Source organism: Gadus macrocephalus, chromosome 15, assembly GCF_031168955.1.
Source record: "Gadus macrocephalus chromosome 15, ASM3116895v1".
NCBI lineage: Eukaryota > Metazoa > Chordata > Actinopteri > Gadiformes > Gadidae > Gadus > Gadus macrocephalus.
In genome coordinates, this window is record NC_082396.1 from 7,903,172 (window position 1) to 7,928,577 (window position 25,406).

Consider the following 25,406-nt stretch of genomic DNA (forward strand, 5'->3'; position numbering starts at 1 on the left):
GCATTACTTTTAGTAATAGTTTAATTGACTCAGCATCAAATCACACGTTCAAATTACAATACAATTAAAATCAAATTCAGTTTGAAAAAAATAGTCTAAGAAATTGTGAAAAACTAAGAATATAATTCCGTCTTTGTCTTGATGGGGGGCTTTGAAGCTCATTGGTGGGAACTCTGCTCCGCCCCTCTCTGGTAGCTAGGCAACGTTATGCAGGTCAGGTGACTGTCTGCAGACAGAACATGGCCGATCTGTCAGAAGACCAATGAGGAAAAGGCCAAATTTTAGCATAATCGATTTCATTTTACGTTCTTTCTGATCACAAATTACCTCGTGAATAACCCGAAACGCTCAAGGTAATATATATATAACCGCTCAAGATCTTGGCATATGGCATGCATTCTTAGGCATTAGCTGTGCTGTAGTTTGTTACTCTATTAGCTCGTTAGCTGGGCTAGCTGGCAAGTCTTTCTAACCTTACCTAACCAGACAAGCTACATCGGTTGTATTGTTGTCAATAACGTTCAATCAAAGCTAGAATGCCTTTCGATTTACATGTATCATATGCCCAATAGATATTGTGTAACTTCGGGAGCCAGATCAATGTAGCATTAGTATACAAACAACTTGACTAGCTTGCTTCACTCGTCCAATAAATGAGTAAATCAAACCTGTTGACTCATGTTGATTGAAGCTAAATGTTTACCCAAGTGGTTGACTTCGACGTCGTAATTTATTACAGATGAGCGACTTTCCCGGTGGAGGGGCATGCGTCCCGAGCCTAAGTAACCATCTGGGGAAAGACAACCAAGTTTGGGAGAGACCGTGGACTCTTGGGGAGATGCGCCAAGCCAGTGCCAATTGGTCTCTAGCAGCGGATTCAGGGGTAAGTCAAAACATACCCCTTTAACAGATTCATCAAATGCACTTAGTTAGTTTCTTAATTTCTTCTCGTAATTTACTATTAAGTCAAAACTTTTATCTAAAGTGACTGACATAGAGTTCAGTAAGGTGACATTAAGGTGCATGTCAATGACAGGCTCATGGATGCCTACAGTTAGACTGCAGTGTGGACCGAACGCTGGATATGTGGGCTGTGTGTCAAATACTATACTATAGTATCGTGCCCTCCAGTCATCATTTTCTTGCAGTGCATTAATAATCATTATTATTGTACTATATGTATTGTATAAGGTTCGATTCACAGTTCTTTTTACCGTAATAACAACTGAATGTTCCTTCGCAGATTAATAAAGTGTTACCTTCTTACTAGTGGAGTCACCGTATATGTGTTATCTGCTCTGCTGTAGGAGTAGTTACCTAATAAAATGGCCAACGTGCTGGAGCTGTGACTAATGATACAAATAATTGTTTTTTCACAGCTATTCCTGTTCCTACAAGACTTTTCCCAGAGAATGCTGTCAAAGACTCACGACATTGAGAAGCAGCTAGATGGATTGATGCGAGACACTAAAGCCACAGACAGCTGCCTGCACTCAGTCTTCAATGACTTCCTCATGCTGTCAAACACACAGTTCATAGAAAATGTAATGTATCATTTTATTTATTAGTTTGCCACTTTCTAAATGTTTTAGATGTGTATGTTTCATATTATTTTGGCAGATTTTTGTGTATTGGTTACTTTGGTAGTATCCGAGTGCCCTACAATTTGAAAGAAGAGATGGTTTGTGATCCTTATATAATATATAAATTGAAATTTTTTATCTGTATCAGAGAGTATATGATGAAGAGGTGGAGGAACCCATCGCAAAGGTGGAGAATGCTGTGAAGCACCCGGAAAAGGTACAAAGCCTTCCTTATCGTCCTTGTTTCTGTATAAAATATTCAGGGTCCTTCATTATTTGAGCATGCTTCCGCCTTTAATACATATAACGTGTGTGTGTGTGTGTGTGTGTGTGTGTGTGTGTGTGTGTGTGTGTGTGTGTGTGTGTGTGTGTGTGTGTGTGTGTGTGTGTGTGTGTGTGTGTGTGTGTGTGTGTGTGTGTGTGTGTGTCATCAGGAGAAGACTCGAGAGCAAAAAGAAGCCGAGCTAATTCCCAAGATGCAGGAAGCTGTGAATTATGGTCTGCGCGTCCTGGACTCTGCTTTTGAGCAGCTGGACATCAAAGCAGGGAACTCTGACTCTGAGGATGAGGAGGCCATGGACAGAGTGGAGGCTATACTGGAGCCCAAGGTGCCCATAACGCACACACGTACCGCACACACGTACCGCACACACGTACCGCACACACGTACCGCACACACGTACCGCATACACGTACCGCATACACGTACGCATACACGTACCGCATACACGTACATGGAATATACATCTAAAACGTGGTTCTCTCTACTCTAAGGATCTGTATGTGGACAGGCCTCTGCCATATTTGATCGGCTCACAAGCCTTCATGGAGCAGGATGATGTTGGACTTGGCGACCTCTCCAGTGACGGTAACACAACCTCAGTTTACATTGCTTAATGTCTGCAATGGAAGGTGCGCTTTGTTCTCATACATTTGTCATGGTTCTCTCCCATTCCAGAGATGTCAATCGACAGCGATCGAGACAGCGTCATCGAAAGTGAAGACGGCAAAGGAGAAGTTGTAAGAGACAATTCCCCATAATGCTCCTGTAACCTCAAACCAAAACATGGAAACTGTATACAAAAACTGTGTGTGTGTGTGTGTGTGTGTGTGTGTGTGTTGAAACTGACAGCAGTCGGATGAAGAGTTTGAGGAAGCGGAGGGTCGCGGCAGTATTAACAAGGTGAGCTAGCTTTCACTTCGACCAAACATGGCTTCTTCTTCTGCAGTCTGTTAACGTTATGAATCATGTTGAACCGTGAACCCTTCTTGTTCAGAAGTCTTCAGTGTTGAGTTACGAGGAAGACGAAGAGGATGAGGATTCTGACATATTTGGAGAATCCGACAAGGAGGAGGAGTATGAAGATGAAAATGAGAGAAAGGTATGTAATCGCTGATATTTATTTGCTTGACAACAATAACCGCTGTTGGCCATTTGAGTACTTTTTTTAAATCATGTTCTTTTGTGAGCTTTTGAGTTTTCTGTGGCTTATTTACTCTAATTTAGATTGCAAGCTCTACCTCTTTTGTGGATGAGTTGGCAGCCCGAATCAAAGGGGATCCAGTCAGCAAAGGGGAGGAAGAACGCACCTGTAAGACTTCTACCCATTTCCAATATGTGTCCAGTTCTTGACCATCGCCTGATCCATGCATACACACACACACACACACGTCTGTTTCTATTATACCATTTTCTCATGTATTCCACATCATGTAGCATTGGCATCTTCCAAGAAGAGAGCTAAAAGCAAGAAAGTGGCCCAAGCGGAAAAGTCACCCGGTAGGGAACTCATTTACCATCCCCTGTTCCCATCACCTATGCTCATGTGTGTATACATGTGACATGCTCCACCTTCATGGTCATTGTAGTTTTCTCTGAAGTCCAGGGGGTTGTTTTTAAGGAGTTGTGGATTTTCTCAACACTGCAGCTGCTGCAGTCGTCAGACAGGAGAGCGATGACATGTTCCAGCCTCCCAGGATGGAGGAGGAAGAGTTCTCTCCATTTGGTGGTGGAGGTGGCCTCTTCAGTGGCGGGAGGGGGCTGTTTGACGACGATGACGAGGTAGGGTCTACCTTTTTGAGGCTAAAACATCCTCATAGATCATGGCCGACAGCTAACCCAGTTTGGACCGCCCCTGTTGTGTGTCGTTCAGGGGGATCTTTTCGGCGACACGCCTAAACGTACTGCGTCGGAAGATAAAGCCAAGAGCGCCGCTCACATGGCCGGTAAGGCAGGCTTTAATTTATATTTATTTATAACATGATCTCGTCTGCATAGTGGGCCTCATTAATGCTCAGTCGTGTGTGTGTGGACATTTTATTCTGCTTTACTTTAATCTACTTAGAATCTGTGAAGTCTGAGAAGAAGACACCTGCAGGTGCTGTTTCAGTATTCCCAGGTAAAGGTGTGCATGTGTTCGTAAAGGTGTGCATGTGTTCGTATGGGAAATGCAGCTAAACAAAGTCTTGTACTCCTTCTCCTAGCTGATAACGGCCTGTTTGGCTCAGGGAACAGCACTGCTCCAGTGGAGGGCAAGGAGAACGCCACCCATGGGAAACCCAAAGCCCACCCATCTCCCAAGCAGCCCCCCGTGAGAGCCAGTGGAATCGGTGGTGGACTGTTTGACGACGAGGAGGAAGAGGACTTCTTCAGTGGGAGAAGCGTGAAAACGTCCATCTCCGGTGAGAGGGTGTGACCGTGTCTTTACAGTATGTGTCCCTCTTGGTGCATTTGACGATATCCACTTCCACTGAATACTGCAATGTCCCTTTCCCCCCTAGCTGAAAGGGGAAAATCCAAAACGAAGAAGGTGGCGGATCTCTTCTTGGGAGACGGAGGTGACGATGAGGAGGATGAGGGGGATATCTTCAGTGAGAAGTCAGCAGTCCAACCGCCGGTGCTCAACAAAAAGGAAGTCATGGAGGAAGGGGCTAAACCCCCTGAGAAAAAGGTGAAAACGCACGCACATGCGTGTGTAAATATTATTTAGAATGATTATGTTTGGTGCACAACCATGGCATGCTTTGTTGACCGTGTGCGCTCTGTGGCTCTGTAGTCTCCAGTGAGGAGATTATATGGTAATGGTTATTGGTTTTCTTTCTGTTCAGGTGCCTGCTGGGGCTATTTCCATCTTTGGCCCCGGAACTAAGAGCCTGATGACGGAGAGTTTGAGAAGACGGCGAGCATCGACCAGCGAAGGCTCTGAGAAATCGGAGGAGGTGTGAATACACACAGTACACGTCCTGCCGTCTTTGGCTCCCAGGCTATTCACCTTGGAACTGTTTTTTTTTTTTTTTAAACCAGTTCCAATCGGATGGAACTTTATAATTGTTTACTCTTAAGTCAAAGAAATTGTTAAATCACATCAGAGTTTTTGCAAGAAGTCAAGCTAGTATCCACAATGAGTAGAAAACACGCAATTGTGCTAGTACTATTGAACCTCTGTTTTCCAGCAGCATCACAGGATCACGAACCTTTCCGTGTTGTTTCAGAATGGTCCTCCTGTAGAGACTCCTGTAAGCCATACCACACCTGGTAACCAGACGCAGATACCCCAGGCTAGAGGTCTCTTTTCGGACGACGAAGATACGCAGGTATGGTTCGAGAGCCTTTATAGGGGATCAAGATCATCAATAAGTAGGATCAGTGGATGTATGACCTATATGATTTATTTTTATAATTCTTTGCTTATTTCTTTAAGGTCTTTCCAACCCCCTCTAAGAACCAGTCCAAGCCCGGGTCTGCACAACAGCCCAAGGCCCCAGTGTCCTTGTTTGATGACGAGGAAGAGGAGGTGATTATTTGTCACAATCATATCTTCTATCTCCCTTCTCCCGTCTATTTTGTTTTACTTTTACACGTGTGTCTGTCAACGTGACCCTGTTCTTCCCCTGTCAGGATCTGTTTGCATCGGTGGCTAAATCCAAGCCAAAGCCAAGCCAAGCTAAAGCCACCACACCCCAGCCCCAGAAGACGCTGTCCCTCTTCAGTGATGACGAGGTACGAGAACCCTTGAACTCTGAGCCAACGCCGAGAGCCAAGAGCGGTTGAATGCACCTTATTCACAGCACTTTGAATGGATCGAGGGACCGATAAGGTTCTGTGTGGAACATTGAGGTCAGAAAGGGGCAGGATCCTATTTTAAGTGGGTTTAATTTTCTAAATCAGATGAGATAAGATGAAGCTTGTTATTCCGTGGGGGAACTAAGGGTGTCACAGTATAACGTCAAACAAATTAAGTGATAACAAAAGGTGAACTAAAAGTGTTAATAAAATCGAGCTAAAAATTGTCCATTTTTTAAAGTAGTCATTATTGACCTTCTATAGATGCATGAAAAAAGGTGATTTCCTTAGTGAGTAACAGGAAACCATGTCTGTTATTGGGTCAATTTGTGAATGACAGGACCAGTGGTTGGGTTCTCAGCCCGGCACAGGGAGGACGGAGACCAAGACGGGGGGGATGAAGGCCAGTGTAAGCGCCCCGTCCAACCTGCCCAGCGCTAGAGCCCCTCCCAACGGCAGCCTGTTCGATGACGAGGACGAAGACCTTTTCGCCACTGCCAATACATCCAGGTGGTTTTTACTTTCTCCTCATCCGTAAAAACAAGGTCATGGCTTTTGTTCATTGTCCCTCTGTTCAAAATAAGCACTGGGTTCCGTTTTGGTATGTGCCTTGGTAGAGACAACCACGGACGTGTGGTGGTGTGACCCTGTTCACATCAACAAAGACACGCAATGTACTTCCTGTTTTAAGGAAGTACAGTCAAACTGTCAAACTGGTAAATGAGTGCAAGAGTGGAATTTTTTCACTGTTTTTTAAAAGACTAGAATAAAAAGCTATAAGATATGTTACAGCAATCCCCGTGTCCAATCGCTCTGCTCATAGTTGTTGTTTTTTGGGATCCAGTCCATTGAAGTCTCAGAGGGTGGCGTTATTATTTGAAGACGACGAAGACCAAGGATTCCTCTTTGGCTCCAAACCTGCCGTTGGCTCCAGTGCTAAAGCATCAGCCACTAAAGTGAGTCCACCTACTCTCAGTCATTCTTAAGTTAGCAGAAGCCCCAATCCAAAGGGACTTGCATTGAATTTGAAGATGCACGTCATTAAGGAGCTGGTAGGGGCTAGGCATCTGGCTCAAGGATGCCTGCAGGTAGACTGTGGACCTCGGCGATCAAACCCAGTACGTAACGTCCAACAGTCGAAAGGCACCCTTGCCCTGTCTTTGGTCCACACAGGTCTAGTTGTATTTCATTTTGAAAAATAATGTGTTGCTGCAATCTTCATGATTGCAGCATGATCGTCTTTCTCGCTCTCTCTTCATCATGCCCCTCCCAATCTCTCCTGTCAGGCCCCTGTTGTGGCCCCCAAGGCCCCAGCCCCGTCCCTGTTCGACCAGGAGCCCCGCAAGGAGGTTCCTGCCTCAGGGAGCGTGGTCGAGAAGGCCAAGCCTCCGGCGGACACCTGCGATGGGGAGGTCCCCGATCGGCAGCCCCCCCCCTCCTCCTCCTCCTCCTCTTCCACCTCCTCCACAATCTCCTCCTCTCTGCCAGCCAGCGATCGAGAGCCCAGGAAACAGAAGCCTGCGGGGGCTGTCAGCCTCTTCGGGGGCATCGACATCATGGCCAGCAGGCACAGAGAAGGAGCTGAGGGAGACGTCCTTACTGAGGATCGCCTGCCGCCTCCGGATGTAGGAGAGGAGGAGGAGGAGGAGGAGGAGGAGGAGGAGGAGGAGACCACGGAGAAGACAAAAGCCAACCCTGTCAGTATTTTTGATGGGGATGATAACGACGACGACGGTGAAGAAGAGGACAGCGATTGGAATGTTTCCGGTGCCGTAGTCCGCCCACCCATCACTACAAACACAAAACAGGTGTGTTCCCGAGACAGTATACATTAACCATTATGATTCGATCTGGGAATATAAAAAATACATCAAGTAAGAATGAGTTCTTACTGTGTGTGTGTGTGTGTGTGTGTGTGTGTGTGTGTGTGTGTGTGTGTGTGTGTGTGTGTGTGTGTGTGTGTGTGTGTGTGTGTGTGTGTGTGTGTGTGTGTGTGTGTGTGTGTGTGTGTGTGTGTAGCCTGCAAGGGAACAGCAACGCACAAAGAGCACAGGTGTGTTCCAGGATGAGGAGCTGCTGTTCAGCGACACGCAGCAGAAGGACAACGACCCTGATGTTGACCTGTTTGCCACCTCAGGGAAAACCGTGGTCAGTCCACATGTGTGTGCGTCTGTTCTGTGTGTAGGGAATCTTCTGTGTGTGAGCATCTGCTCTGTTCACGCATTACTTAAAACACATGGGATATCCTTGCAATCTGAAGGTGTCAATGAAAGGCACAGTGCCTTTGTGTGTGTGTGCTAAGATACAGTACGTGTGTGTGTTTTCAGAGCGCGAAGCCGAGCTCCGTGAAGACAGACGTGCCGAGCCTGTTCGCAGACGACGACGATGACCTCTTCAGCTCCGCTAAGCCCAAGCCTCCTCATCCGGTAATGAGATTCCTAAAGCGGTTGCAATCTCTGTTGATTCATGTGTTTCCCGTGAATATGCACATTGTCGTGCTCTTGTTGAAAGTAGTTTGAAATGGGTCGCTTTTAACTCACTTTATTGTTAAAGTATTCCGGTATGGTAACTATGAAGCAAAAGGGAGGGAATTGTATCTAACACTTGTAGAGAGAAATATCGAGAGCTACTTCGAGCCCCGGGCTTAGGCCCGAGGCTCTCTGCGGGGCGCCTATGATTCTCTGACCTCCTCTGGCTCCGGGCGCTGCAAATGGACCAAGTAGGCGTGGCCTATGGTGGGCGTGGCATTTGTCTTAGCTGCGGCTTCCGCGTCTGTCTTAAAGATGCTGCCTTCTGTGGCTGGGGTAGATATTACCGCCTGTATGTTTGATCCTGCTCCCTTGTGGCTATGTGGGGGTAATCCAGCTTGTGTGTTCGATCCTGCTTCCTAGTGGCTATGTGGGGGCAGCTTATGTGCTTCAAATACGTACAAATATCACTATAATGACACCGCTACATTGGTTCCTCAAAAGGGAGAACAATAAACTGTATATTTTTCAATATCTAGAAAATAGCGAAGAAACCCAGCAAACCCAAACAGGAGCCCACGCCGTCATGGAAAGGCATCAGCGCTGCTTCCACACCGGACAGCGAGGTAAAGTCATGGTTTGGTTCAGTCCCTACTCAATCCAGTATCACAGGATTTATTTACCACAGACTTTATGTTAAAAGTTTTTTTCTTATCAGTTTCTTTGTATTTATTCCAAATGTTTTTGTATGCCGTGATGACCACTGCACGGATCCCAAATGAGAGGAATGAACCGAAAGACAAAATGCATTGTGTTTTCATGCAACTTTACAGAGGACAGCAGCAAGCCCTGTAAAGGCCAAAGATCACTTGTCAAGGATCGGAAAACTACAAGTAATTTTAGTTTTTTTTTTTTTTACCAACCATACTTTTTCCCTTTTTCCTTTCCCTAAATTTCTTCTGGAAAAAGACGTTTCACATTCCTACTTGTCTGTTTCTCAGTAAGGTTTCTTGGACTTCATTTGAAACTGTTTCTGCCTACTGAAAAAATACAACTGTATTATTATCAATCGGTGGCATGACCCTGATCGCTCTGTGCCAGACTGAGAGCATGTATTCGGCTCAACCTTTCCAGTCATTTCCTGCCAACATTTCTATGGGGAACTGTGGACTTTTTTTGTTGGCTTCAACCTCACCCTTCCTCTTATTTCTCTTTCACTTCCCTTGATTCCATTTAAAACTAAACCAGTACTGTAGTTGCACAATGGGATAAGCTCTAGGTCTGCATACATGCATGTAGTGTGTAACCAACTTGGAAAAACATATCCATATTAAATTTTTTTTGGATATGTTCCTAAGTATATCCATACTCCCGATGCAACAGCACTCACCAGGGTATTCCTTCCTTTTTTCTGCCCACCCAGGCCAACCTTGTGATCAACCCCAAGGCAATGCTCCCCGGTGCGCCCCCCCGTATCCCCGGGGCTGTGGGCGCTCTCCCGGGAACGCCCCCGGGCTCCTCCTCTGGGGTCTCCAGCTCCAGCCTGAGCCCCAGCCCCGTCACCACGCCCCTGGGGTCCACCCACTCGGGCATGGAGCAGGGGGTGAGCTTCGAGAGCCCCCTCCAGGTCGCTCCGCTGCCGAGCACAAACAAGGTGTGTTGCTGTGAGGATGGGGGGCTGGGGGGGAAGGGAAGGTAACGTAACTAATCTAGAGCCGAGTCCAGGTCAGCATCTCAAGTAGTCAGCATCTCAAGTAGTCATCTGTTCAATGACCCTCTGCAGATTAATTTGGTTTGAAATGTTTCATACTTGAATGTTTTGTGTTACTGAGTACTCTCTTGAATATTCTCTCATTTAATTAGGTTAACCCTTTCTCTTATGTTAATGCATTGAACGTATTCTCTGGTGTGAACCACTCGCTATTGTGAGGGGCTGATCCTCCTATTGGGACACTTAATTTCTAATGTAAATTAAATAAACCAAATGGGAATGTCTTAATGGGTTTTTTAAATGAATGCATTCAACCTATCCTGTAAAGTGAATTTCAGTCATTTCAACTACTTCTCTAATCTTAAATCATGCAAAGGTCATTTAAAATAACCTATCCCAAGCAAGCTAGATTTTGAAAGTATTCAACTGAAAAAATACTCTGCCTCCCTCCAAAGCCCCTCCCCAAAGATTCATGACTAGCTCGCTAGCTATTGCAATAGGTGTGCCTAGCCTGCCTAGCCTTGTGAATGACTCGGCGTAGAAAAAAAAAATTGTTATTCACAATCAGTGCATGGGCAGATTGCTCTAGGTAGTCAGTCAGGTGGGCCATTTCATAATTTAATTTTGGCCAAATTAAATTCAATGCCATAAATGTAATTGATTGCATGGGCTTATAATAGGCCTGTGACAATCACAGACACCTGCTTTTATTTTTTTGATTGCCTGTTCGGGATGTAGGGAGAATTGGCCTCACCTAGCTTGAATAGAGTTAACCCTGTCTTGGAATGTGAATACAGTAAACTGCTTATCTATGCCGATACCCTTACCCGACCTAATGAGGCGTTGAACCATCTCCTCCTGCAGAGTCGTGTCAAAGGCTCGGGCCAGCGCAGGCCCCAGTCTCGGGCGGCCAGGCAGCAGTCTGTCCAGCGCTCTGTCTCTGACCTAGAGGACAGCGCAGTGGAGCCGAACCCCCGGCTCAACCCCACCACGTCCGCTCTGGGCTTCCCAACCACGGGCCCAAAGCCCAACCTCCGCACGCCCCGCCCCATGCTGCCTAAACCCAGCGGAACCAGTGCGTTCCCCACGCCCTCGCCCTCCCAGCTGTCCTTCACGGAGTCCCTCACCAGACCCTCTGTCCTCTCGCTGCCCGTGTCCACCCACCCCGGGGAGACGGACTCCAGTGAGGTCAGCGGCGACGCCCAGCCTATGCTGTCCTCCTCCGACGAGGACCTGTTCGGCTCGGCCGCGGTCAGCAAAAGCAGCGCGCCTCCCGCCCCCAGCATCACCAAGAAGGCCCCGGACCCGTCTCCTGCCGGGGGGCCCGCCCCCGTGTCTATTTTCGACCAGCAGGCGACCAGTGACCTGTTCCAAAAGGTGAAGCCGAGGGCGAAGAAAGCACAGGCGCCGTCCTTCATGGAAGACGCTGATGAGGATGGCGACGATGACGAGGATATCTTTGGAATGAGCACTGGCTCCACCCCGAGTTCAACCTCAGACAGCAGGACCCCCTCCAGCCCTGCCAAACTGGATAGATTTCAGGTACAGCGGTTGTTTGCAATTCGTAATGAAAATTCATATATCGATTACAACTTGGAAGAGGTAGTTTGTAGATTGTGGAAAGCGCGTTAAGGATTTTATCTGATTAGCATTCCATTTCTTTGTCTTTGGTGTTATTTCTTCATAGGACAACGAAACCACTCTGCCTAAAGCTGGTCACAAGAAGCACAAAGAGAAGACGATGGAGGCCAGCCTATTTGATGACAATGTTGACATTTTTGCTGATTTGACGATGAGTTCCGGACCGAAAGATAAGCCCAAGAAGAAGATGGACACCAAATCGATATTTGACGATGATATGGGTAAGCCAATTGGAAACAAAAAAAAAATTCTGATGTGTGATAGGTTCCAAATTACTCTGCGACGCCCAACGATCGATCTGTTTTGAACTGGCACGTTTAAACGGGAACTGCACGAATTTACCTAAAACCATTTTTATTCATGGTTGTCATAATAACACAACTTTTTTTTTTTTCCTCCACAGACGATATTTTCTCTTCAAACAAAGTAAAACCAGTGAAGAAGGCTCCTCCTAAATCCAAGAAAAGCAAACCAACCCAGGACAATAGTGTGCCGGCAGAGTCTGCAAACATATTTGATGATCCGCTAAACGCTTTCGGCGGGAACTGAAGAGCTTCTTTTACTTGATTCCGTGCAGTACATTTGTACAATTTGAAAGTCACTATTTTGGAAGACAATTAAGGTTAAGGAAGCAGAGTTCGAACGACAACACTGTTAATAGACTATTTATATGAAATATCGTGGCTTATTTTTGGAGGGATAATAAAGGAGCTAACACAAGTGATTCCAATCAACGTCCAACAAGCATTTTAAAATCATCTCAGAAGCATAGCAATGTATGTAACAACTATGGAAAAACGATTCACTTTATGTAATATACATAGCACTTTACAAGCATACTGAATGCTTTGCCTCATTGCAGAAAGTAACAGTAAACCATTGTTCAACAAACCTTTGTTTCATTTGGCTTTGCCATGTTGAGATTCCAAGTCATTTAGTTTGTGCAATTTCATGGTTGTCATCAATGTGTTTACTTCACGCCACTTGCTTCTCGCCAGTGTTTTTATTATTTCGAAATATGCCTATTTCTTAACTTTCATTGTGAAACAATTTGATTTGTTTTAACTAAAGAAACGTATTTTATGCTACCTGAAATGTGTGTGATTATTTCTTCTTTTTTTTGTACTCTTCAAATAAATACTGGAACAATGCATTCCAGTATCAATTGAGTGATCTTTGACTAATTGTCCAAATGTATTACACTAAAAGAGTGATGACTCCTCATTTAGTATATCAGGCCTAGCTTCACACAGTGAAGCAAACTGTATTTGATCTGGTGTTCGAGCCTGGTTACTTTTAAATGTAATTGATATCTACACATCGATATGTGGTGGTAATCTAATATCACAGTATTCATATCCTGCATTTACAAAAGAATACTATTATGTATTTCCCAAGGGTGAAAATTAGTTTTCTGCCTGCTGATTGGACACCTGGAACCCCCTCCAGATGACGTTGCACTGTGTCTTTGTTGTCAATCGAAAGATGTCGCCAAGGTTTTTTTCAGCGTCCTAGCACGACAGGTGCGATGGCACTGTCCAGAACACCGCGATGATTCCTTCTCCAACAATATTCATTCGCCGTTTTTCTGTGCGAATTCCAAATAAATGGCGGAGTGGTTTATGCATCACCTAACCCCATAATCTGAACAGGGGATCCGGAGCAGGGACCTCGCTAACAAGTCAGGCTAGCTAGCCATCGAAAAAAGGTAACGTTAGCCATTGTTTGGGTTGTTTGTTAACATGGTAACGTTAGTAGGTCCAGTCGTCGCTGCTTTCTGACGTTATCGTGTAAAAAACAAGTTGCTTGGTTATTGCTTTGTGCTAGCGTTTGTTGCTTTGTTTCTTCTAAGATGCTTGCTAACTAGAGAGGACCATCCTAACTAAGCGATACAACACTGCTCCGACCTGACCTTGCACTCCTGTGGTCGGGGTGGAAAGCGTCTATCAATATCAAATGTGCGAATCACTGCAAACTGTTTCATGTTTGTTACTTAAAAGATGTACTAGGTGTCTTCAGTTTTTGTTGGTGTTTGTTCTGCTTTAACAACCTTTCCTGCTTTGAGTTATGGCTAAAAACAAGGGCCTGTAGCAGACTATAGTGGCATATTAACTGTCGTCACCAACAGCACATTACAGGTGACCCTTTTCAATGTGGTGACCCTCTTCAATGTGGCGTCCCTTCTTTCCCCTTGTCAATTTTTTTTCTCCAATCGGTTGCTTTGGCTTGGTATATCAAAAGGCCATGCGTAATTCGACTCGCAAAGTCCCTCAAGTTATTGTGTTAAGGAGATCCATCATCCATCCATACATCCAAAAATAGCCAAATCTAGAGATGTTCCCAATCCATCTCCTGGGTGTTTCTACCGGGCTCATTAATTGGATTATCTTTGTGCTGAGTTTGCACATTTTGACCATTGTTATATTGATAGAAATGTTGTAGCCTCCAAAGAACTCATTGTTAAATGTGACTGAATTACACTGACACTAGGACCCCCTTTGTACATTGATTTGTTTGTGCTTTGGTGAAATCCGATTCATATCTGATTGCCAAAAACACATCATGTTACTGCCAGGGGCATTGGAGTCCAAGAATTGCATTAGGAATGTGGTGTGTGCTGTTTTAAAATTGGGATTTGATTCATCTGAAGCAATTAAACGTGCATCAGAAGCAAATCTGCTCTTTTAATTGAACAGACATGCACATAGAAAGCCAGCTATTCATCAACACATTCCAGAAACTGAAGGTGTATTTAAATCTTTTTAATACAGCTGTGGTCATCCTACATGATGCGTGACCACATCCAGGCCAGCCAGCACCACCTGTTCCTGTCCCCGTCCTTTTGGGCCAGCCTGCCAGCTCACCCTTCTCCCTAAAGACCCCTTTTCCCCTCTTCCCCAGCGCCCCCCCCCCCCCCACCCCCCACCCAGCTCCAGACAAGATGGCAGACAGAAAGGAGCCGCCGTTCTACGATGACCACAGCCCGGGACCGTTCCAGTACAAGCTCCCCATCTACGAGACCATGGAGCTCTTCATAGAGACGCTGACGGGCACCTGCTTCGAGCTGCGAGTGTCCCCGTTCGAGGCAGTCCTCTCGGTCAAGTCTAAAATCCAGAGGCTGGAAGGTACGACGGTGACCACGAGTGGTTCTTCACTCTGCCCTTCTGTCTGCTGTGGGCCCAAATGACTAGCGGTGAACCTCCAAACCACGCTCACTGCCGTGGCACGTCGTGACTCATAAACAATTTTATTCAGCACATTCAAGTCCAAACAATCTCGCATCCAATCTAATTTTATTCTGAATAAAATTATGTGGGTGGGTTGAATCGTAGTCATGCACCATATTTAAATATGATGTCCAAAAATGTCCCCAAAATTTATGAAATTTTCTCAGCTAAGTTAAACTTGCCTTGCCTTGATGTCATTATCTGTTCATCAGATTGGAAGAGGTTGAACTTCACCTAATTTGACAGTCCGCTGGCCGTTCCTTGTTTGAGTTCCTCCCTTTTGTAGTTCTCGAATCCCTTCCGGTAGATATCCAGGGAAGCTATTGAACTAACTATGGGGCTTTGTCTGAATCCTTTTTACAAATCTCCTCGATTCACATTAAGATTGTGTGTGTGTGTGTGTGTGTGTGTGTGTGTGTGTGTGTGTGTGTGTGTGTGTGTGTGTGTGTGTGTGTGTGTGTGTGTGTGTGTGTGTGTGTGTGTGTGTGTGTGTGTGTGTGTGTGTGTGTGTGTGTGTGTGTGTGTGGCATTACGCTCCACAATGGAGGGGCTGCTGCTCACTCACAAGCGCTGGCTCCCCTCCCACATGGAGGTCAGGCGAGGTCAGCCCTGGTGGGAGAGAGAGAGCCGCTCGCTCTTTCCAAGCAACAGCTTGGCTGTAAAGCAGATGGTTTTAAGCTTGTTTTGTGTTTTTTATGACTATATCTTTATTTTAGATTTGAATATAAAGGTTTAGATTGATAATAATAATAATAATAATAATAATAATACATTTAATTTAGAGGCGCCTTTCAAAACACCCAAGGTCACCTTACAGAGCATATAGTCATCATACAATTTTTTAAAAAACAAGACATTGTGGAAAAAGATAAATAAATAAATAAATAAACATAAGCAATAAGAAATAAATAAAACAAAAACAGGACAAAACTAAAAAACAATCAAAACAGTGATGGACTTTATATTCATATGCTGATGCAAGCGAAATCAGTGAGATCCATTGGATATGCAGTCTTGTATCTACATTGAAAATCTAAGTAGTAATTGCCTACATGGTGACGACCTTTAATCATCCTGCAGCCTAATTAAATAGTTTTTTACCACTAACTCTGACAGTTTTTCCCTGTGGTTATTGGAATAACCTTGGCGTTTTTAACATAATGTGTTCCTATAGGGGGCAGTGAAGAGTTTTCCTTCTTGTCTCATCATCCGTGGTTTGTGTTATGACTGGTCTTTAGAACCAGCCTCTCCTCCCTCGATGGCCACATCTCTTTATTTGTTTCTCTCCTCTTATTTTACTCTGTGTGTCTCTCAAGGCATCCCTGTTGCCCAGCAACACCTTATCTGGAACAATCTGGAGCTGGATGACGACTACTGTCTGCACGACTATGGGTAAAGCCTGTTCTTCCCTGAGCCTCCTTGTATGTGTTCCTTCCGAGCTGTGTACAAAGTCTTTTTTAAAAAGAGGATGGCAATTGTTTTAACACAATAAATTACTTGTTTTGGCATTGCTTTCTGTGTGTTCTGAAAGTGTCACAATTTCAGTCAAGCAGAATAACGCAGGTTTCACTGGATAAGCAGAAGTAGTATATTAGCACTTTAAAAGATTGCTCATCCCGTGAGCGCCCAACCTAAGAGATGCAAATTCTTGGCTTTCACTGGCAAGACGCGGGTGGCATTATAATTGCGACTTGTTTTGAATTCTCTCAAGAACAATCCAGATCAGTCAGCGTTTCTGTTTCCAAAAACACGGTTCATTTAGCGGTAGCAGAAGTCCCTGTAGTGGGCCCACGTTTCCTTCCTCTACATCCTTCAAATGCATTTTAATTGTAGATAAGAATCCACTCCCCCATCTCTCTCCCACTGTAGATGTAAGGCACTGTATCCCAGCAAGGTCTGCTTTACCGGCTGTCAATCCCCGTCCTCTTTTCCTTTTCCTTTTTGATGTGAATACACACATGGTGGAAGGTGCTCGTGTAAGGGGAGGGGGGGGGGGTCGTTGTGGTGAGGACAGTGGGAGGTAGTAAGGCGATATGGTTTTTTCCAGCTCTCCATCAACCGTCTCTCATGGTTTTCAGCATTGCAGAGGGCTGCACACTGAAGCTGGTCTTGGCGATGAGGGGTGGACCCATTAACACCCGCAGAGGTAAATAAACCGTGGCGGTCAGTATGTTCACATGCAAACACTGACCCTCGTGGTGGAAATTCTTTGAACTGAATTGACATCGTAACTTAAGGTGATTTAAGGTGCTACAGTGAGCCCTAAACAGTGGGCAGTGCACACTCCAGTGATAAAGCAGGGGACCGTCCTTGAGGTCACAGCTGCAAATAGGGATGCCACTACTCCCTTTAGCCATCCCAGGATGTAGCTCATGGTTTAGCTATGAATCAGCCCAGGCTGTTCCCCCAAGGTTGTGCTACTCTCTTACACATCACATCAGTCTAGTGCAAAACAGGCAAGTGACATGTGTCGTTTGATTGCAATGCCAATGTCTTTGTGGGATAACCACCTGCAGGTTGAGAGATGTTTTGTTCTTTCAGTTAGGCTTCAGGTTTTTGTTTGTTGTTAAGCATTGAATGCTTGAGGAATTTGTATAAATGTGTGACGTGCTAATTCTGAGTAGTGGAGCGAAATTGTGGGCCCACGATATTTGACGCTTAAGGAATGTACTGTTTGCTTGAAAGATAGCGTTAGGACTGCCTCGGGAAAAAAAGTATCGTTCACCAACAGTCTCATGAGCTTCTGCAAGGTTCACGCAGGAAAGGGAAGTGGTTAAGAAGTTCCGAACTAGGGCATCGCCTTAGGGAAAAATGACACCGTGTCACTCACTTGCCTGTTAATCTGCCCTTCACAAGCAGGCTACTTTCGATAAGAATTTATATATTTAGCTGTGTTATGCATTTTGTACTCCCAAGATAATAGACTCCCTACTCAAAGAAAGGTTAATAGGCCTGCAATTGTTCATAAATCATTCATTTTAAGTGAATGAGAGTCTCTCTCTGTCGCTTTGTCTCTCTCTCTCTCTCTCTCTCGGTCTCTCTCTGTCTCTCTCGGTCTCTCTCTGTCTCTCTGTCTCTTTCCTCTTATCCATATTTGGTTCGTTCCTTCTATCTTTTCTTCTACTCTTTGTCTGTCAGTGACTATGGAGGACCCCATGAAGGAGGTGGCTGAGCTGATGGAGGGCAGCCGGGAGGAGGGCTGGGGGCCGCGGGGCGGCACGGGCCCCAGGCAGGTCACCTTCCTGGTGTACCGCGAGGGCGACCAGCTCAACTTCTTCCGCGTGGTGGACCGGGGCGACGGCACCCTCACACCCCTCTCAGAGTCCATGAGGTAGGGCGACACTCTCTCACACACACACACACACACACACACACACACACACAGAAAGACACAGACACACACAGACGCAGACACAGATGATGTAAAGCTGAGATGTAAAGCTTTATAGAAATTAAATTAATTATTGATGTTATTCCTACTGCCAGGGACTATTGCATGTATTCATGGATGTATGTAGGGTTACAATCCCAGCCTCCAATCCTTGATCAAGACACCAAAGAAAAACACTCTCAAGTCACTTTGAATTATTGTCAGATGACTTGATGGCTGATAGTTGCGTGTGCGTGTGTGTGGTTGTCGTTGCCCAGCGCCAGCAGCTCAGTGTGTCACGTGTTCGGCGATGACGAGGCGGACGGGGAGTGCGGCGCCGTGGCCCAGCAGAACCTGGAGAACTCCATCACCATGAGCAAGATGAAGCTGCTCAAGGCCAAGATGGAGGACATGAACCTCAGCAAGAAGGTAGGAGGCTCCGGCAGAGGACCCGCTATGGGATCAGAGGGGCTTTAAGAACCCCAGACGGGGAAGGTAGGTGTTTGAGGGGGAAGCACAGGACGGAAAGAAGAATAAAGAACGCATCCGTTTAACAAAAAGCTAAAATCGGAAATACATGGATGATAGAATTCCTGCACAGTAGGAGTAGTAGTTATGTAAATGCTGAATGTCGAGGTCAACTTTTGCCAGTTGAGATCAACGAGGGAGTTCCTCATTCTGATCAACGAATCGTGATTTTTTTTTTTTAAATGGCTTCTTCTTTCCCCGTTCTCCTCGTCTCCCTCCCGCTCCTCCCAACAGAAGTCTGCCAAGCTGAAGCCACACCCCCCCGCCGGCCCCCTGCCCGGCCCCTGTCCCCAGGGGCCGCCCAGCGCCCGCCACCACCACCGCCTCTTCCGCGCGCTCCCCCAACTCAACCACCCGTGGCACGCGCACACCCACCTACCTCCGCTCCGGGACCGGGAGACCGCCGGGCCGTCCCCGCCCGCGGCGCAGCACTCCTCCTCCTCCTCCTCGCTGCACCTGTCCCAGCTGGCCCGGCGGGCCCCGCCCCCGTTCTCCTCCTCCTGCTACATGCTGCAGGAGGAGGAGCCGTGGGAGACGGGCGCCCCGCCGGCCAGGATCCGCCCGCCGCCCAAGGTGTCCCGGCTGGACGTGGGCGGCAGCAGGCTGACCCGGGACTGCGTGTACCCGCAGCTGCCCCCGCTCTCCGCCCGGACGCCGCGGCCTCCCGAGGCCGGCCCGGAGGCAGGCCGGCCCGGCGCGGAGGGCCCGACGGAGCGCCACGTGTCGGACATGTCCAGCCAGGCCCGGGGAGGAGGAGGAGGAGGAGGAGGAGGAGGAGGAGGGGGAGGAGGAGGGGGACGGCCCTCCCTGGAGCTTCCCCCCAGCCCCTCCCTGCTCAGCACCTGGGCATTAGGGCCCGGCGACAGGAGGACGCCACTCGGCAGCTCCGTGCACGTCGGCCCGTCCCCACCGCGGCTTTCGGCCGCGTCGAAGGCCGCCCCCCCGGACAGGGCGCTGCCTCAGCCCTTTGAGTTCACCGGCTCCCCCTCCCCCTCCCCCCACCCCCCCCCTCCTCCTCCTCCTGCTCCTACTCCGACTGCAACCCTCAAGCACAACTGGCCGCCCCGACGGAGCCCAGCAGCCCCCCGCCCCCCCAGCCGTCCTGCTCCTCCGGCGGCCCCCCTCCCCGCCCGCTGCGCCTCCGGGGCATCAAGGTGGACACGCCGGGCAAGAGGCCCGAGATCCTCTCCAAGGAGGCGGCCCGGGGCATCACCAAGCTGGCCAACCACGCCTGCAAGGAGCCCCTGGGGACGCTGAGCAACTCCCAGCTCCTGGCTTCGCTGGCGGCCTCCAGGGCCTCCGGGGCCCGCGCCGAGGCGGCGGGTCAGGGCCCGGTGGACAGGCGTCCATCAGGCCTTCCTCCCAACTCCAGACAGGTGGGCCCGGGCTCCAAGCCCCCTGCCGCGGCGGCCAGCGCACAGCTCTTTCAGGATGACCTTCTGAGACAGATCTCCCCCATGCACAGAGCCGCGACGCACATGGTGAGCCTGCTCCCGCCCAGCCCTGTATACAAGCAGACTGGACTGCAGACCGTAGCATGGGGGTTTGCTGCAGTTTGATCCATAGAAATGAAGCTGTTTGGCTGTTTGTTTTCTTTCTTCTGCCACTCTTATCAGTGTGGTCAATTTCAGTCAATTGGAAATGGGGATTATGTATTTAATTGTAGTGGTCCCTAATTGCTGTGTTCGTTGGCTGCTGTCTGTTTGCTGTGGTTGTCATTACTCAGGCATCCAACGGTGTGGGCTCGGCAGGCGGGGTTTCCACGACCATCCGGCGACTCGGTAAGTCCAGTCAAACGTCAATCAAGACGTCCAACGTCAGTTTACTGTCATGAACCACTGGCTCCATATACCTAGTTGTATCGGTGATGGAGAACAGAGAATCACTGTTGAGCATACAGAGTCATAGTATTCACAAGCTAGCAAAAGGGTCAACACGCACATTATTTGGTGGAAGGCTCCTACATATCCGTGCTTGTCTCTGTCATGAGTGTGTTCCAATCAGATTACCTCCCCCTCTTTGTAACACACGCGCGCACACGCACTATTTTTTTTCGTTTTTTTTATTGAGTTGGACAATATAGTGGTAAGTTAACAACCCCCACCACTTGGTGCGTTGGCGTCTGCCTGACAGAAATCCCAGATCATATTAATAGTGCAGGCCTCATTGGCCCTTGCCTCCCTCGTACATGGGACAGTGAGTTTCTAAACCTGACGATGACAAAAATGGTTCCCCCGCTGATCCCTGCTCTGTGTCTCAAAGAAACCCACGGATCTCGTCCACATCCTGGCCTTAGGTTTCTCATGCATAATAAATCCCGCTCTGATTCTCCTCAAACTAGTTCCCCAGGTGGTCTGCAGAACTTCCTGCAGAACTTGTGTGTGTGTGTGTGTGTGTGCGGGGCCCGTTGTTGTAGCGGTTGAAAGCGAGCGTGTGGGGAAAACACAACTCAAAATCCAATCTCACGCCCCGCCACCCGACGGCAGAGAGCTTCATCACAGCCACTGGCAGATTTATCTGCGCCGTTTACACCAGTCTAAAACTAAAAGTGTGTGTGTGTGTGTGTGTGTGTGTGTGTGTGTGTGTGTGTGTGTGTGTGTGTGTGTGTGTGTGTGTGTGTGTGTGTGTGTGTGTGTGTGTGTGTGTGTGTGTGTGTGTGTGTGTGTCGCATACACATCACGCCGGACACGGGTGGCTGCTGCTTGTCCGAAAAACATATATTTTGTTTTTTTTCTTAAATGCGTGATCTGAATATTTCTCACTGAGAGTGTACGCAGAAATGACAGGTCTGTGATTTTTGGCCGCACACTAACCCTTTTAATTATTAGTTTCCACAATGGACCATTGTGCGCATGCTGCTGAAAGCTAATTAAGCTGTTGTTTTTCTCTTTTTCGATCAGGCACTCCAACATACCACCTACCTCCAGTCAAGGCCCCCGTAGGCAGCAAGAAGAAGATCTCCAAGCACTGCCTCCGCTGTGGCAAGAAGACTGGCCTGGCGAGCAGCTATGAGTGCAGGTATTTCAGTGCCTCCATAAAAACTTGATTATGCGATCGCATAATTCAACGCATAATCACCCAAAGTCTGCATATTCATGCGGGGGCTGCATTTTTTCAAATATGCCGCACTTTCACCGTATAAATTGCCGATTTCCGCGCAAAATATGCGGGGCTTGCATGATTTCATAATCCCCGCATTTTCGTTGCGAAAAAGTCACATATATCTTAGCAGAAAGTGGAAAAATGTTGCGTTTACTTCACACAAGAGCAGCCATTTCCCCCTATTGCCATGGGAACGTTATGAAGTGACGTAATTACGCGTCATTAACGTCATCGAAAAGCTGCATTTTTCAAGTTCCCCCATTTTTTGCAAGTTCCCGCAATTTCATCGCATAAAATTGCGTAAATATGCCGCATATTTTACCGCATTATTTAAGAAAACGTGCCGCATAATCAAGGATTTTTGGCCGCAACAATCACAAAAAAACGCCGCATTTTTCTGAGAAACAAAAAGAAAAGCTGGCAGCGTTTTTTGCCCTAAAAGCGCCGAGAGCGTTTTTTATATCGCCTAGCAACGAATCCATTCTAGACCCGACGTTACTCGCCTACTACGTATCCAGGCTAGAGCCCATTAGACATGTTGTAGATCTCGACATGTTCTGTAATTAAAACTATTAATCGCTCCAACGGCACTTTCCCGAGTGATTTGTCTGTCATTGTTTCTTGTTTTGACAGTTGAGAGTTTCCTTCGTGACGAGGTGTCAATGTTCCGCTTGTGATTGGTCAGTTGCCCAAAAGACGCCTGACGTCGGCCGCTTTCTTCCTGAAAGTTGAACTTTTTTCAACCCTCCGTATGGCAGAAAAAAACGCTGGGAGAGGCGTTAAAAAGAGGCCGTGACTTTTTCCAGAAACGCTCTGCTCCATAGGAATATAATGTAAATCAAGCGCTGGCAGATTTAAAAAAAACGCTAGATGTGAACGCGGCCTAAGACTTCTATCAATGTAGATCCTGTACCAACTGAGCGTTGGTATGTTCCTTTAATAGAAAGCAACATGAAGATCTGTGTTTTGTATATGACTAAGTTCCTTTGGTTTTCAATCTGCTTTAAGTCCTTATGTTTACCTGGTGATGGAATGCTATGGAAACCGTGCTGCGGCTCTGATACCTCGTTATAGGAGGGGTGCGCCACACAGCGTCATTATTGACAGAGCATACTTTTGTTGTTTTTCGAGAGAGAGAGAGAGAGAGAGAGAGAGAGAGAGAGAGAGAGAGAGAGAGAGAGAGAGAGAGAGAGAGAGAGAGAGAGAGAGAGAGAGAGAGAGAGAGAGAGAGAGAGAGAGAGAGAGAGAGAGAGAGAGAGAGAGAGAGAGAGAGAGAGAGAGAGAGAGAGAGAGAGAGAGAGAGAGAGAGAGAGAGAGAGAGAGAGAGAGAGAGAGAGAGAGCGAGCTCTCTGATTACCAGTTTCACAGCAAATGGTATTTAATATCACACTGGTACCTAATGGAGCGTGGTAAAGAGGGAATCCCTCCATGATTCCTCCACCTCGAGGCAAAGTAATTTGAGCCGAAGTAACTCGAATCCGCCTCTCCTTGTTGTTGTTTTTTATGAGACTCATGGTCAAAGTTTATGGATGAAAGGGGTATGTACGCAAGGCCGGATCTCTTGAGGTGGATGGTTAGGGCGTTTGACCCCCAGCTGCAAGGTATCCTGGGTATGATTCCCCCCACATCCATACTGGAGAATGATTTGCTACCCCTACCCACTTTAAGAAAGGGATTGCCCTTCCCTTTAACAGTTCAATGCGCTGATATAAATCCAACATTAACGGCAACTTCGAAATTCAGCTACCGACAAGACCTTTCCTTGACCCTGCAAAAGAAAACGCGCTCAAAGCACCGCAGAACAATATTTTCCTTTCAGCTGATTTAAAGTCGATAAGAAACCATGATGTTTATAGATGGAAGTAGCCCCCGTCTGAACATTGTTGGTAACTGACTGGTGTAAGTGGGATAAACCACTCGGAGCAGTGTTATTGTTGAAAATCAATCACGGTGGTGATGAGGAACCACTGAAGGCTCGCCCTGTCGTGGTTGGTTCCAAACTAGTTTCATGGCTTTGCTGAAGCAGAACACTGCCATTATTAACAAACTGTTGCTACGGACCCACTTCTCCAGCAACTGTATCATCTAATTATATTTTGTGTCAAATCATTGATTGCCCTTTTTAAGTAGCTGTGTAAGAAGCGTGATCATTTAGACCATGGTGAAACAAACCCCTGGCTCCCTACACAAGAGCTCTAGCCGAACATAACACGCATGGAACTTGCCGTTTGCGTCCCGTCTCAGGTGCGGCAACAACTTCTGCGCGACGCATCGCTACGCCGAGGCCCACGACTGCACCTACGACTACAAGGGAGCGGGGCGCCGCTTCCTCCAGGACACCCACCCCCTCGTCAGCGCGCCCAAGCTGCCCAAGATCTAGCTCAAGAGACAGGGGGGGCGACGCCGCGGTCCACCGCCCGGAACGAACCCATAGGTGACGACGCCAACGCAACGGAAGGAGAATGAGTTTAATCTGAAGATGATTTAAAGATTGAGAGGACAAAATGAACTTGATCACCGCCTTGTGCTTACATCACCTAAGTTTGCTTTAAAGGTCAATGAGAAAACAAGTGGTCTTTTTGATCAGCCAAGTATGAAAACTACAAATAATATTCTTAAGGGCACAGAACTAGTAGATATCACTTGTGAATGATGTGAAAGGAAACTTATTTACTTTCTCCCCTTCCTGAACTTCATCAGTAGCAAAAAAAACACCTTAACAAAAACAGATGTGTGCATGTACATATAGTTTGTTTTGGAAAATAATATGTCTATTGCACGTTCAATCTGTGTGTGTGTGTGTGTGTTTTATATACATCTATATATATTTATACATATATGTAGATGTGTATATCCTTTTCTGGTATTGTTTGTTCGGACTGTTTCAATTTTTCTGACTAGGACTGTGGATTACTTTTCATGCAGTCTTTGAGAGATGCACTTTAGAATTATATTTATACAAACCATTTATCCTTATTGTGGGGGAGGCTCCTACATTTACGTGTTTGTCTCTGTTATGAAGTGTTAATATTATATTTCATCAAGAATTTTATAATCCAATCTACTTTTCCCCCTCTTTATTATATCGGCACATAAAAGCGTAAGCACATACTTGCTTTTCCGGCTTTCACTTCAACACAGCGTACTTGTTTATCAAGAAGATACGTTTTTAAATGGCAATTATGCAATCTATGTAGTTGTGAATGTCAGCTGTAATGTGTTTTTATTTAAAAAGGAAGACGATTCTTGGATGAGAGGATGAGATTTAGGTATTTATTATGTATCTTCAGAAAGGTGGTTGCCATAATATCTTTTGTAATTTGTTTGTTTTATTAATATTATTGTGCAGCTTTTGTTGCAAAATCTAAGTGCTGTTCTATTTACAGTAAGTACAGAAGTTTGATCTAATAAATTAAGTTTGTTTCCATGGAGGGTTTTCAGTGATTATATTTAAACGCGTGTATGTGTCTGTCAGTATCGATTGATTGATTCACATAAATTATAAAGGCCATGGCTGAGGGTATGGGTCAAAATGTTCAAGCTTGTAGGAATCAGTGTAGCTACAAAACGTAGGGTCTCTTTTTCGCTGTATTAAATGGCTCCGCTCTAATACAGGCCTCTTACTGTTCATTATTCTTAATGGTGACAGACTCGGCCTTCAGGTTTGACCCCTTCCCCACCTTCCCCCCCCCAACCCCTTTGGTTTCTGAGAA

The 25,406-nt window shown here is 46.7% G+C and overlaps 2 protein-coding genes across 6 annotated transcripts; both read left to right on the top strand.

The window, feature by feature from the left end:
• Positions 1-193: 193 nt before the first annotated feature.
• Positions 194-12,561, top strand: washc2c (WASH complex subunit 2C). Of its 5 annotated transcripts, none has more exons than XM_060072845.1 (31): positions 194-353; positions 740-883; positions 1,380-1,544; positions 1,732-1,800; positions 2,018-2,191; positions 2,358-2,451; positions 2,542-2,603; positions 2,716-2,766; positions 2,861-2,965; positions 3,091-3,175; positions 3,301-3,363; positions 3,512-3,645; positions 3,737-3,809; positions 3,929-3,982; positions 4,068-4,265; positions 4,365-4,534; positions 4,692-4,802; positions 5,076-5,177; positions 5,285-5,377; positions 5,482-5,583; positions 5,987-6,156; positions 6,491-6,602; positions 6,933-7,454; positions 7,666-7,794; positions 7,974-8,072; positions 8,654-8,740; positions 8,948-9,007; positions 9,538-9,768; positions 10,690-11,367; positions 11,513-11,687; positions 11,870-12,561. In XM_060072845.1, exons 2-31 carry the CDS (start codon positions 740-742, stop codon positions 12,013-12,015), a joined length of 4,458 nt encoding a protein of 1,485 aa, XP_059928828.1. In that variant the 5' UTR covers positions 194-353; the 3' UTR covers positions 12,016-12,561. The 5 variants fall into 5 exon arrangements, with proteins under 5 accessions (XP_059928828.1, XP_059928830.1, XP_059928829.1 ...); XM_060072847.1 differs by having other exon boundaries at positions 5,306-5,377; XM_060072846.1 differs by having other exon boundaries at positions 2,864-2,965.
• A 336-nt stretch (positions 12,562-12,897) lies between these two features.
• zfand4 (zinc finger, AN1-type domain 4) lies at positions 12,898-25,122 on the top strand. The gene is given in 11 exon segments (XM_060072861.1): positions 12,898-13,174; positions 14,238-14,591; positions 16,010-16,085; positions 16,772-16,839; positions 17,832-18,024; positions 18,342-18,492; positions 18,826-19,586; positions 19,589-20,072; positions 20,318-20,372; positions 21,492-21,609; positions 23,938-25,122. Coding segments are annotated over 10 exon segments (2,226 nt in total). The 5' UTR covers positions 12,898-13,174; positions 14,238-14,407; the 3' UTR covers positions 24,074-25,122.
• The last annotated feature ends 284 nt before the right edge of the window (positions 25,123-25,406 follow it).

Coding starts and splice junctions, on each gene's coding strand:
- washc2c (XM_060072845.1), top strand. CDS start 740: ATGAGCGACTTTCCCGGTGGAGGGGCATGCGTCCCGAGCCTAAGTAAC. Junction 2,604..2,715: donor AAGACGGCAAAGGAGAAGTT/GTAAGAGACAAT, acceptor TGAAACTGACAG/CAGTCGGATGAAGAGTTTGA. Junction 5,178..5,284: donor CGGACGACGAAGATACGCAG/GTATGGTTCGAG, acceptor TATTTCTTTAAG/GTCTTTCCAACCCCCTCTAA.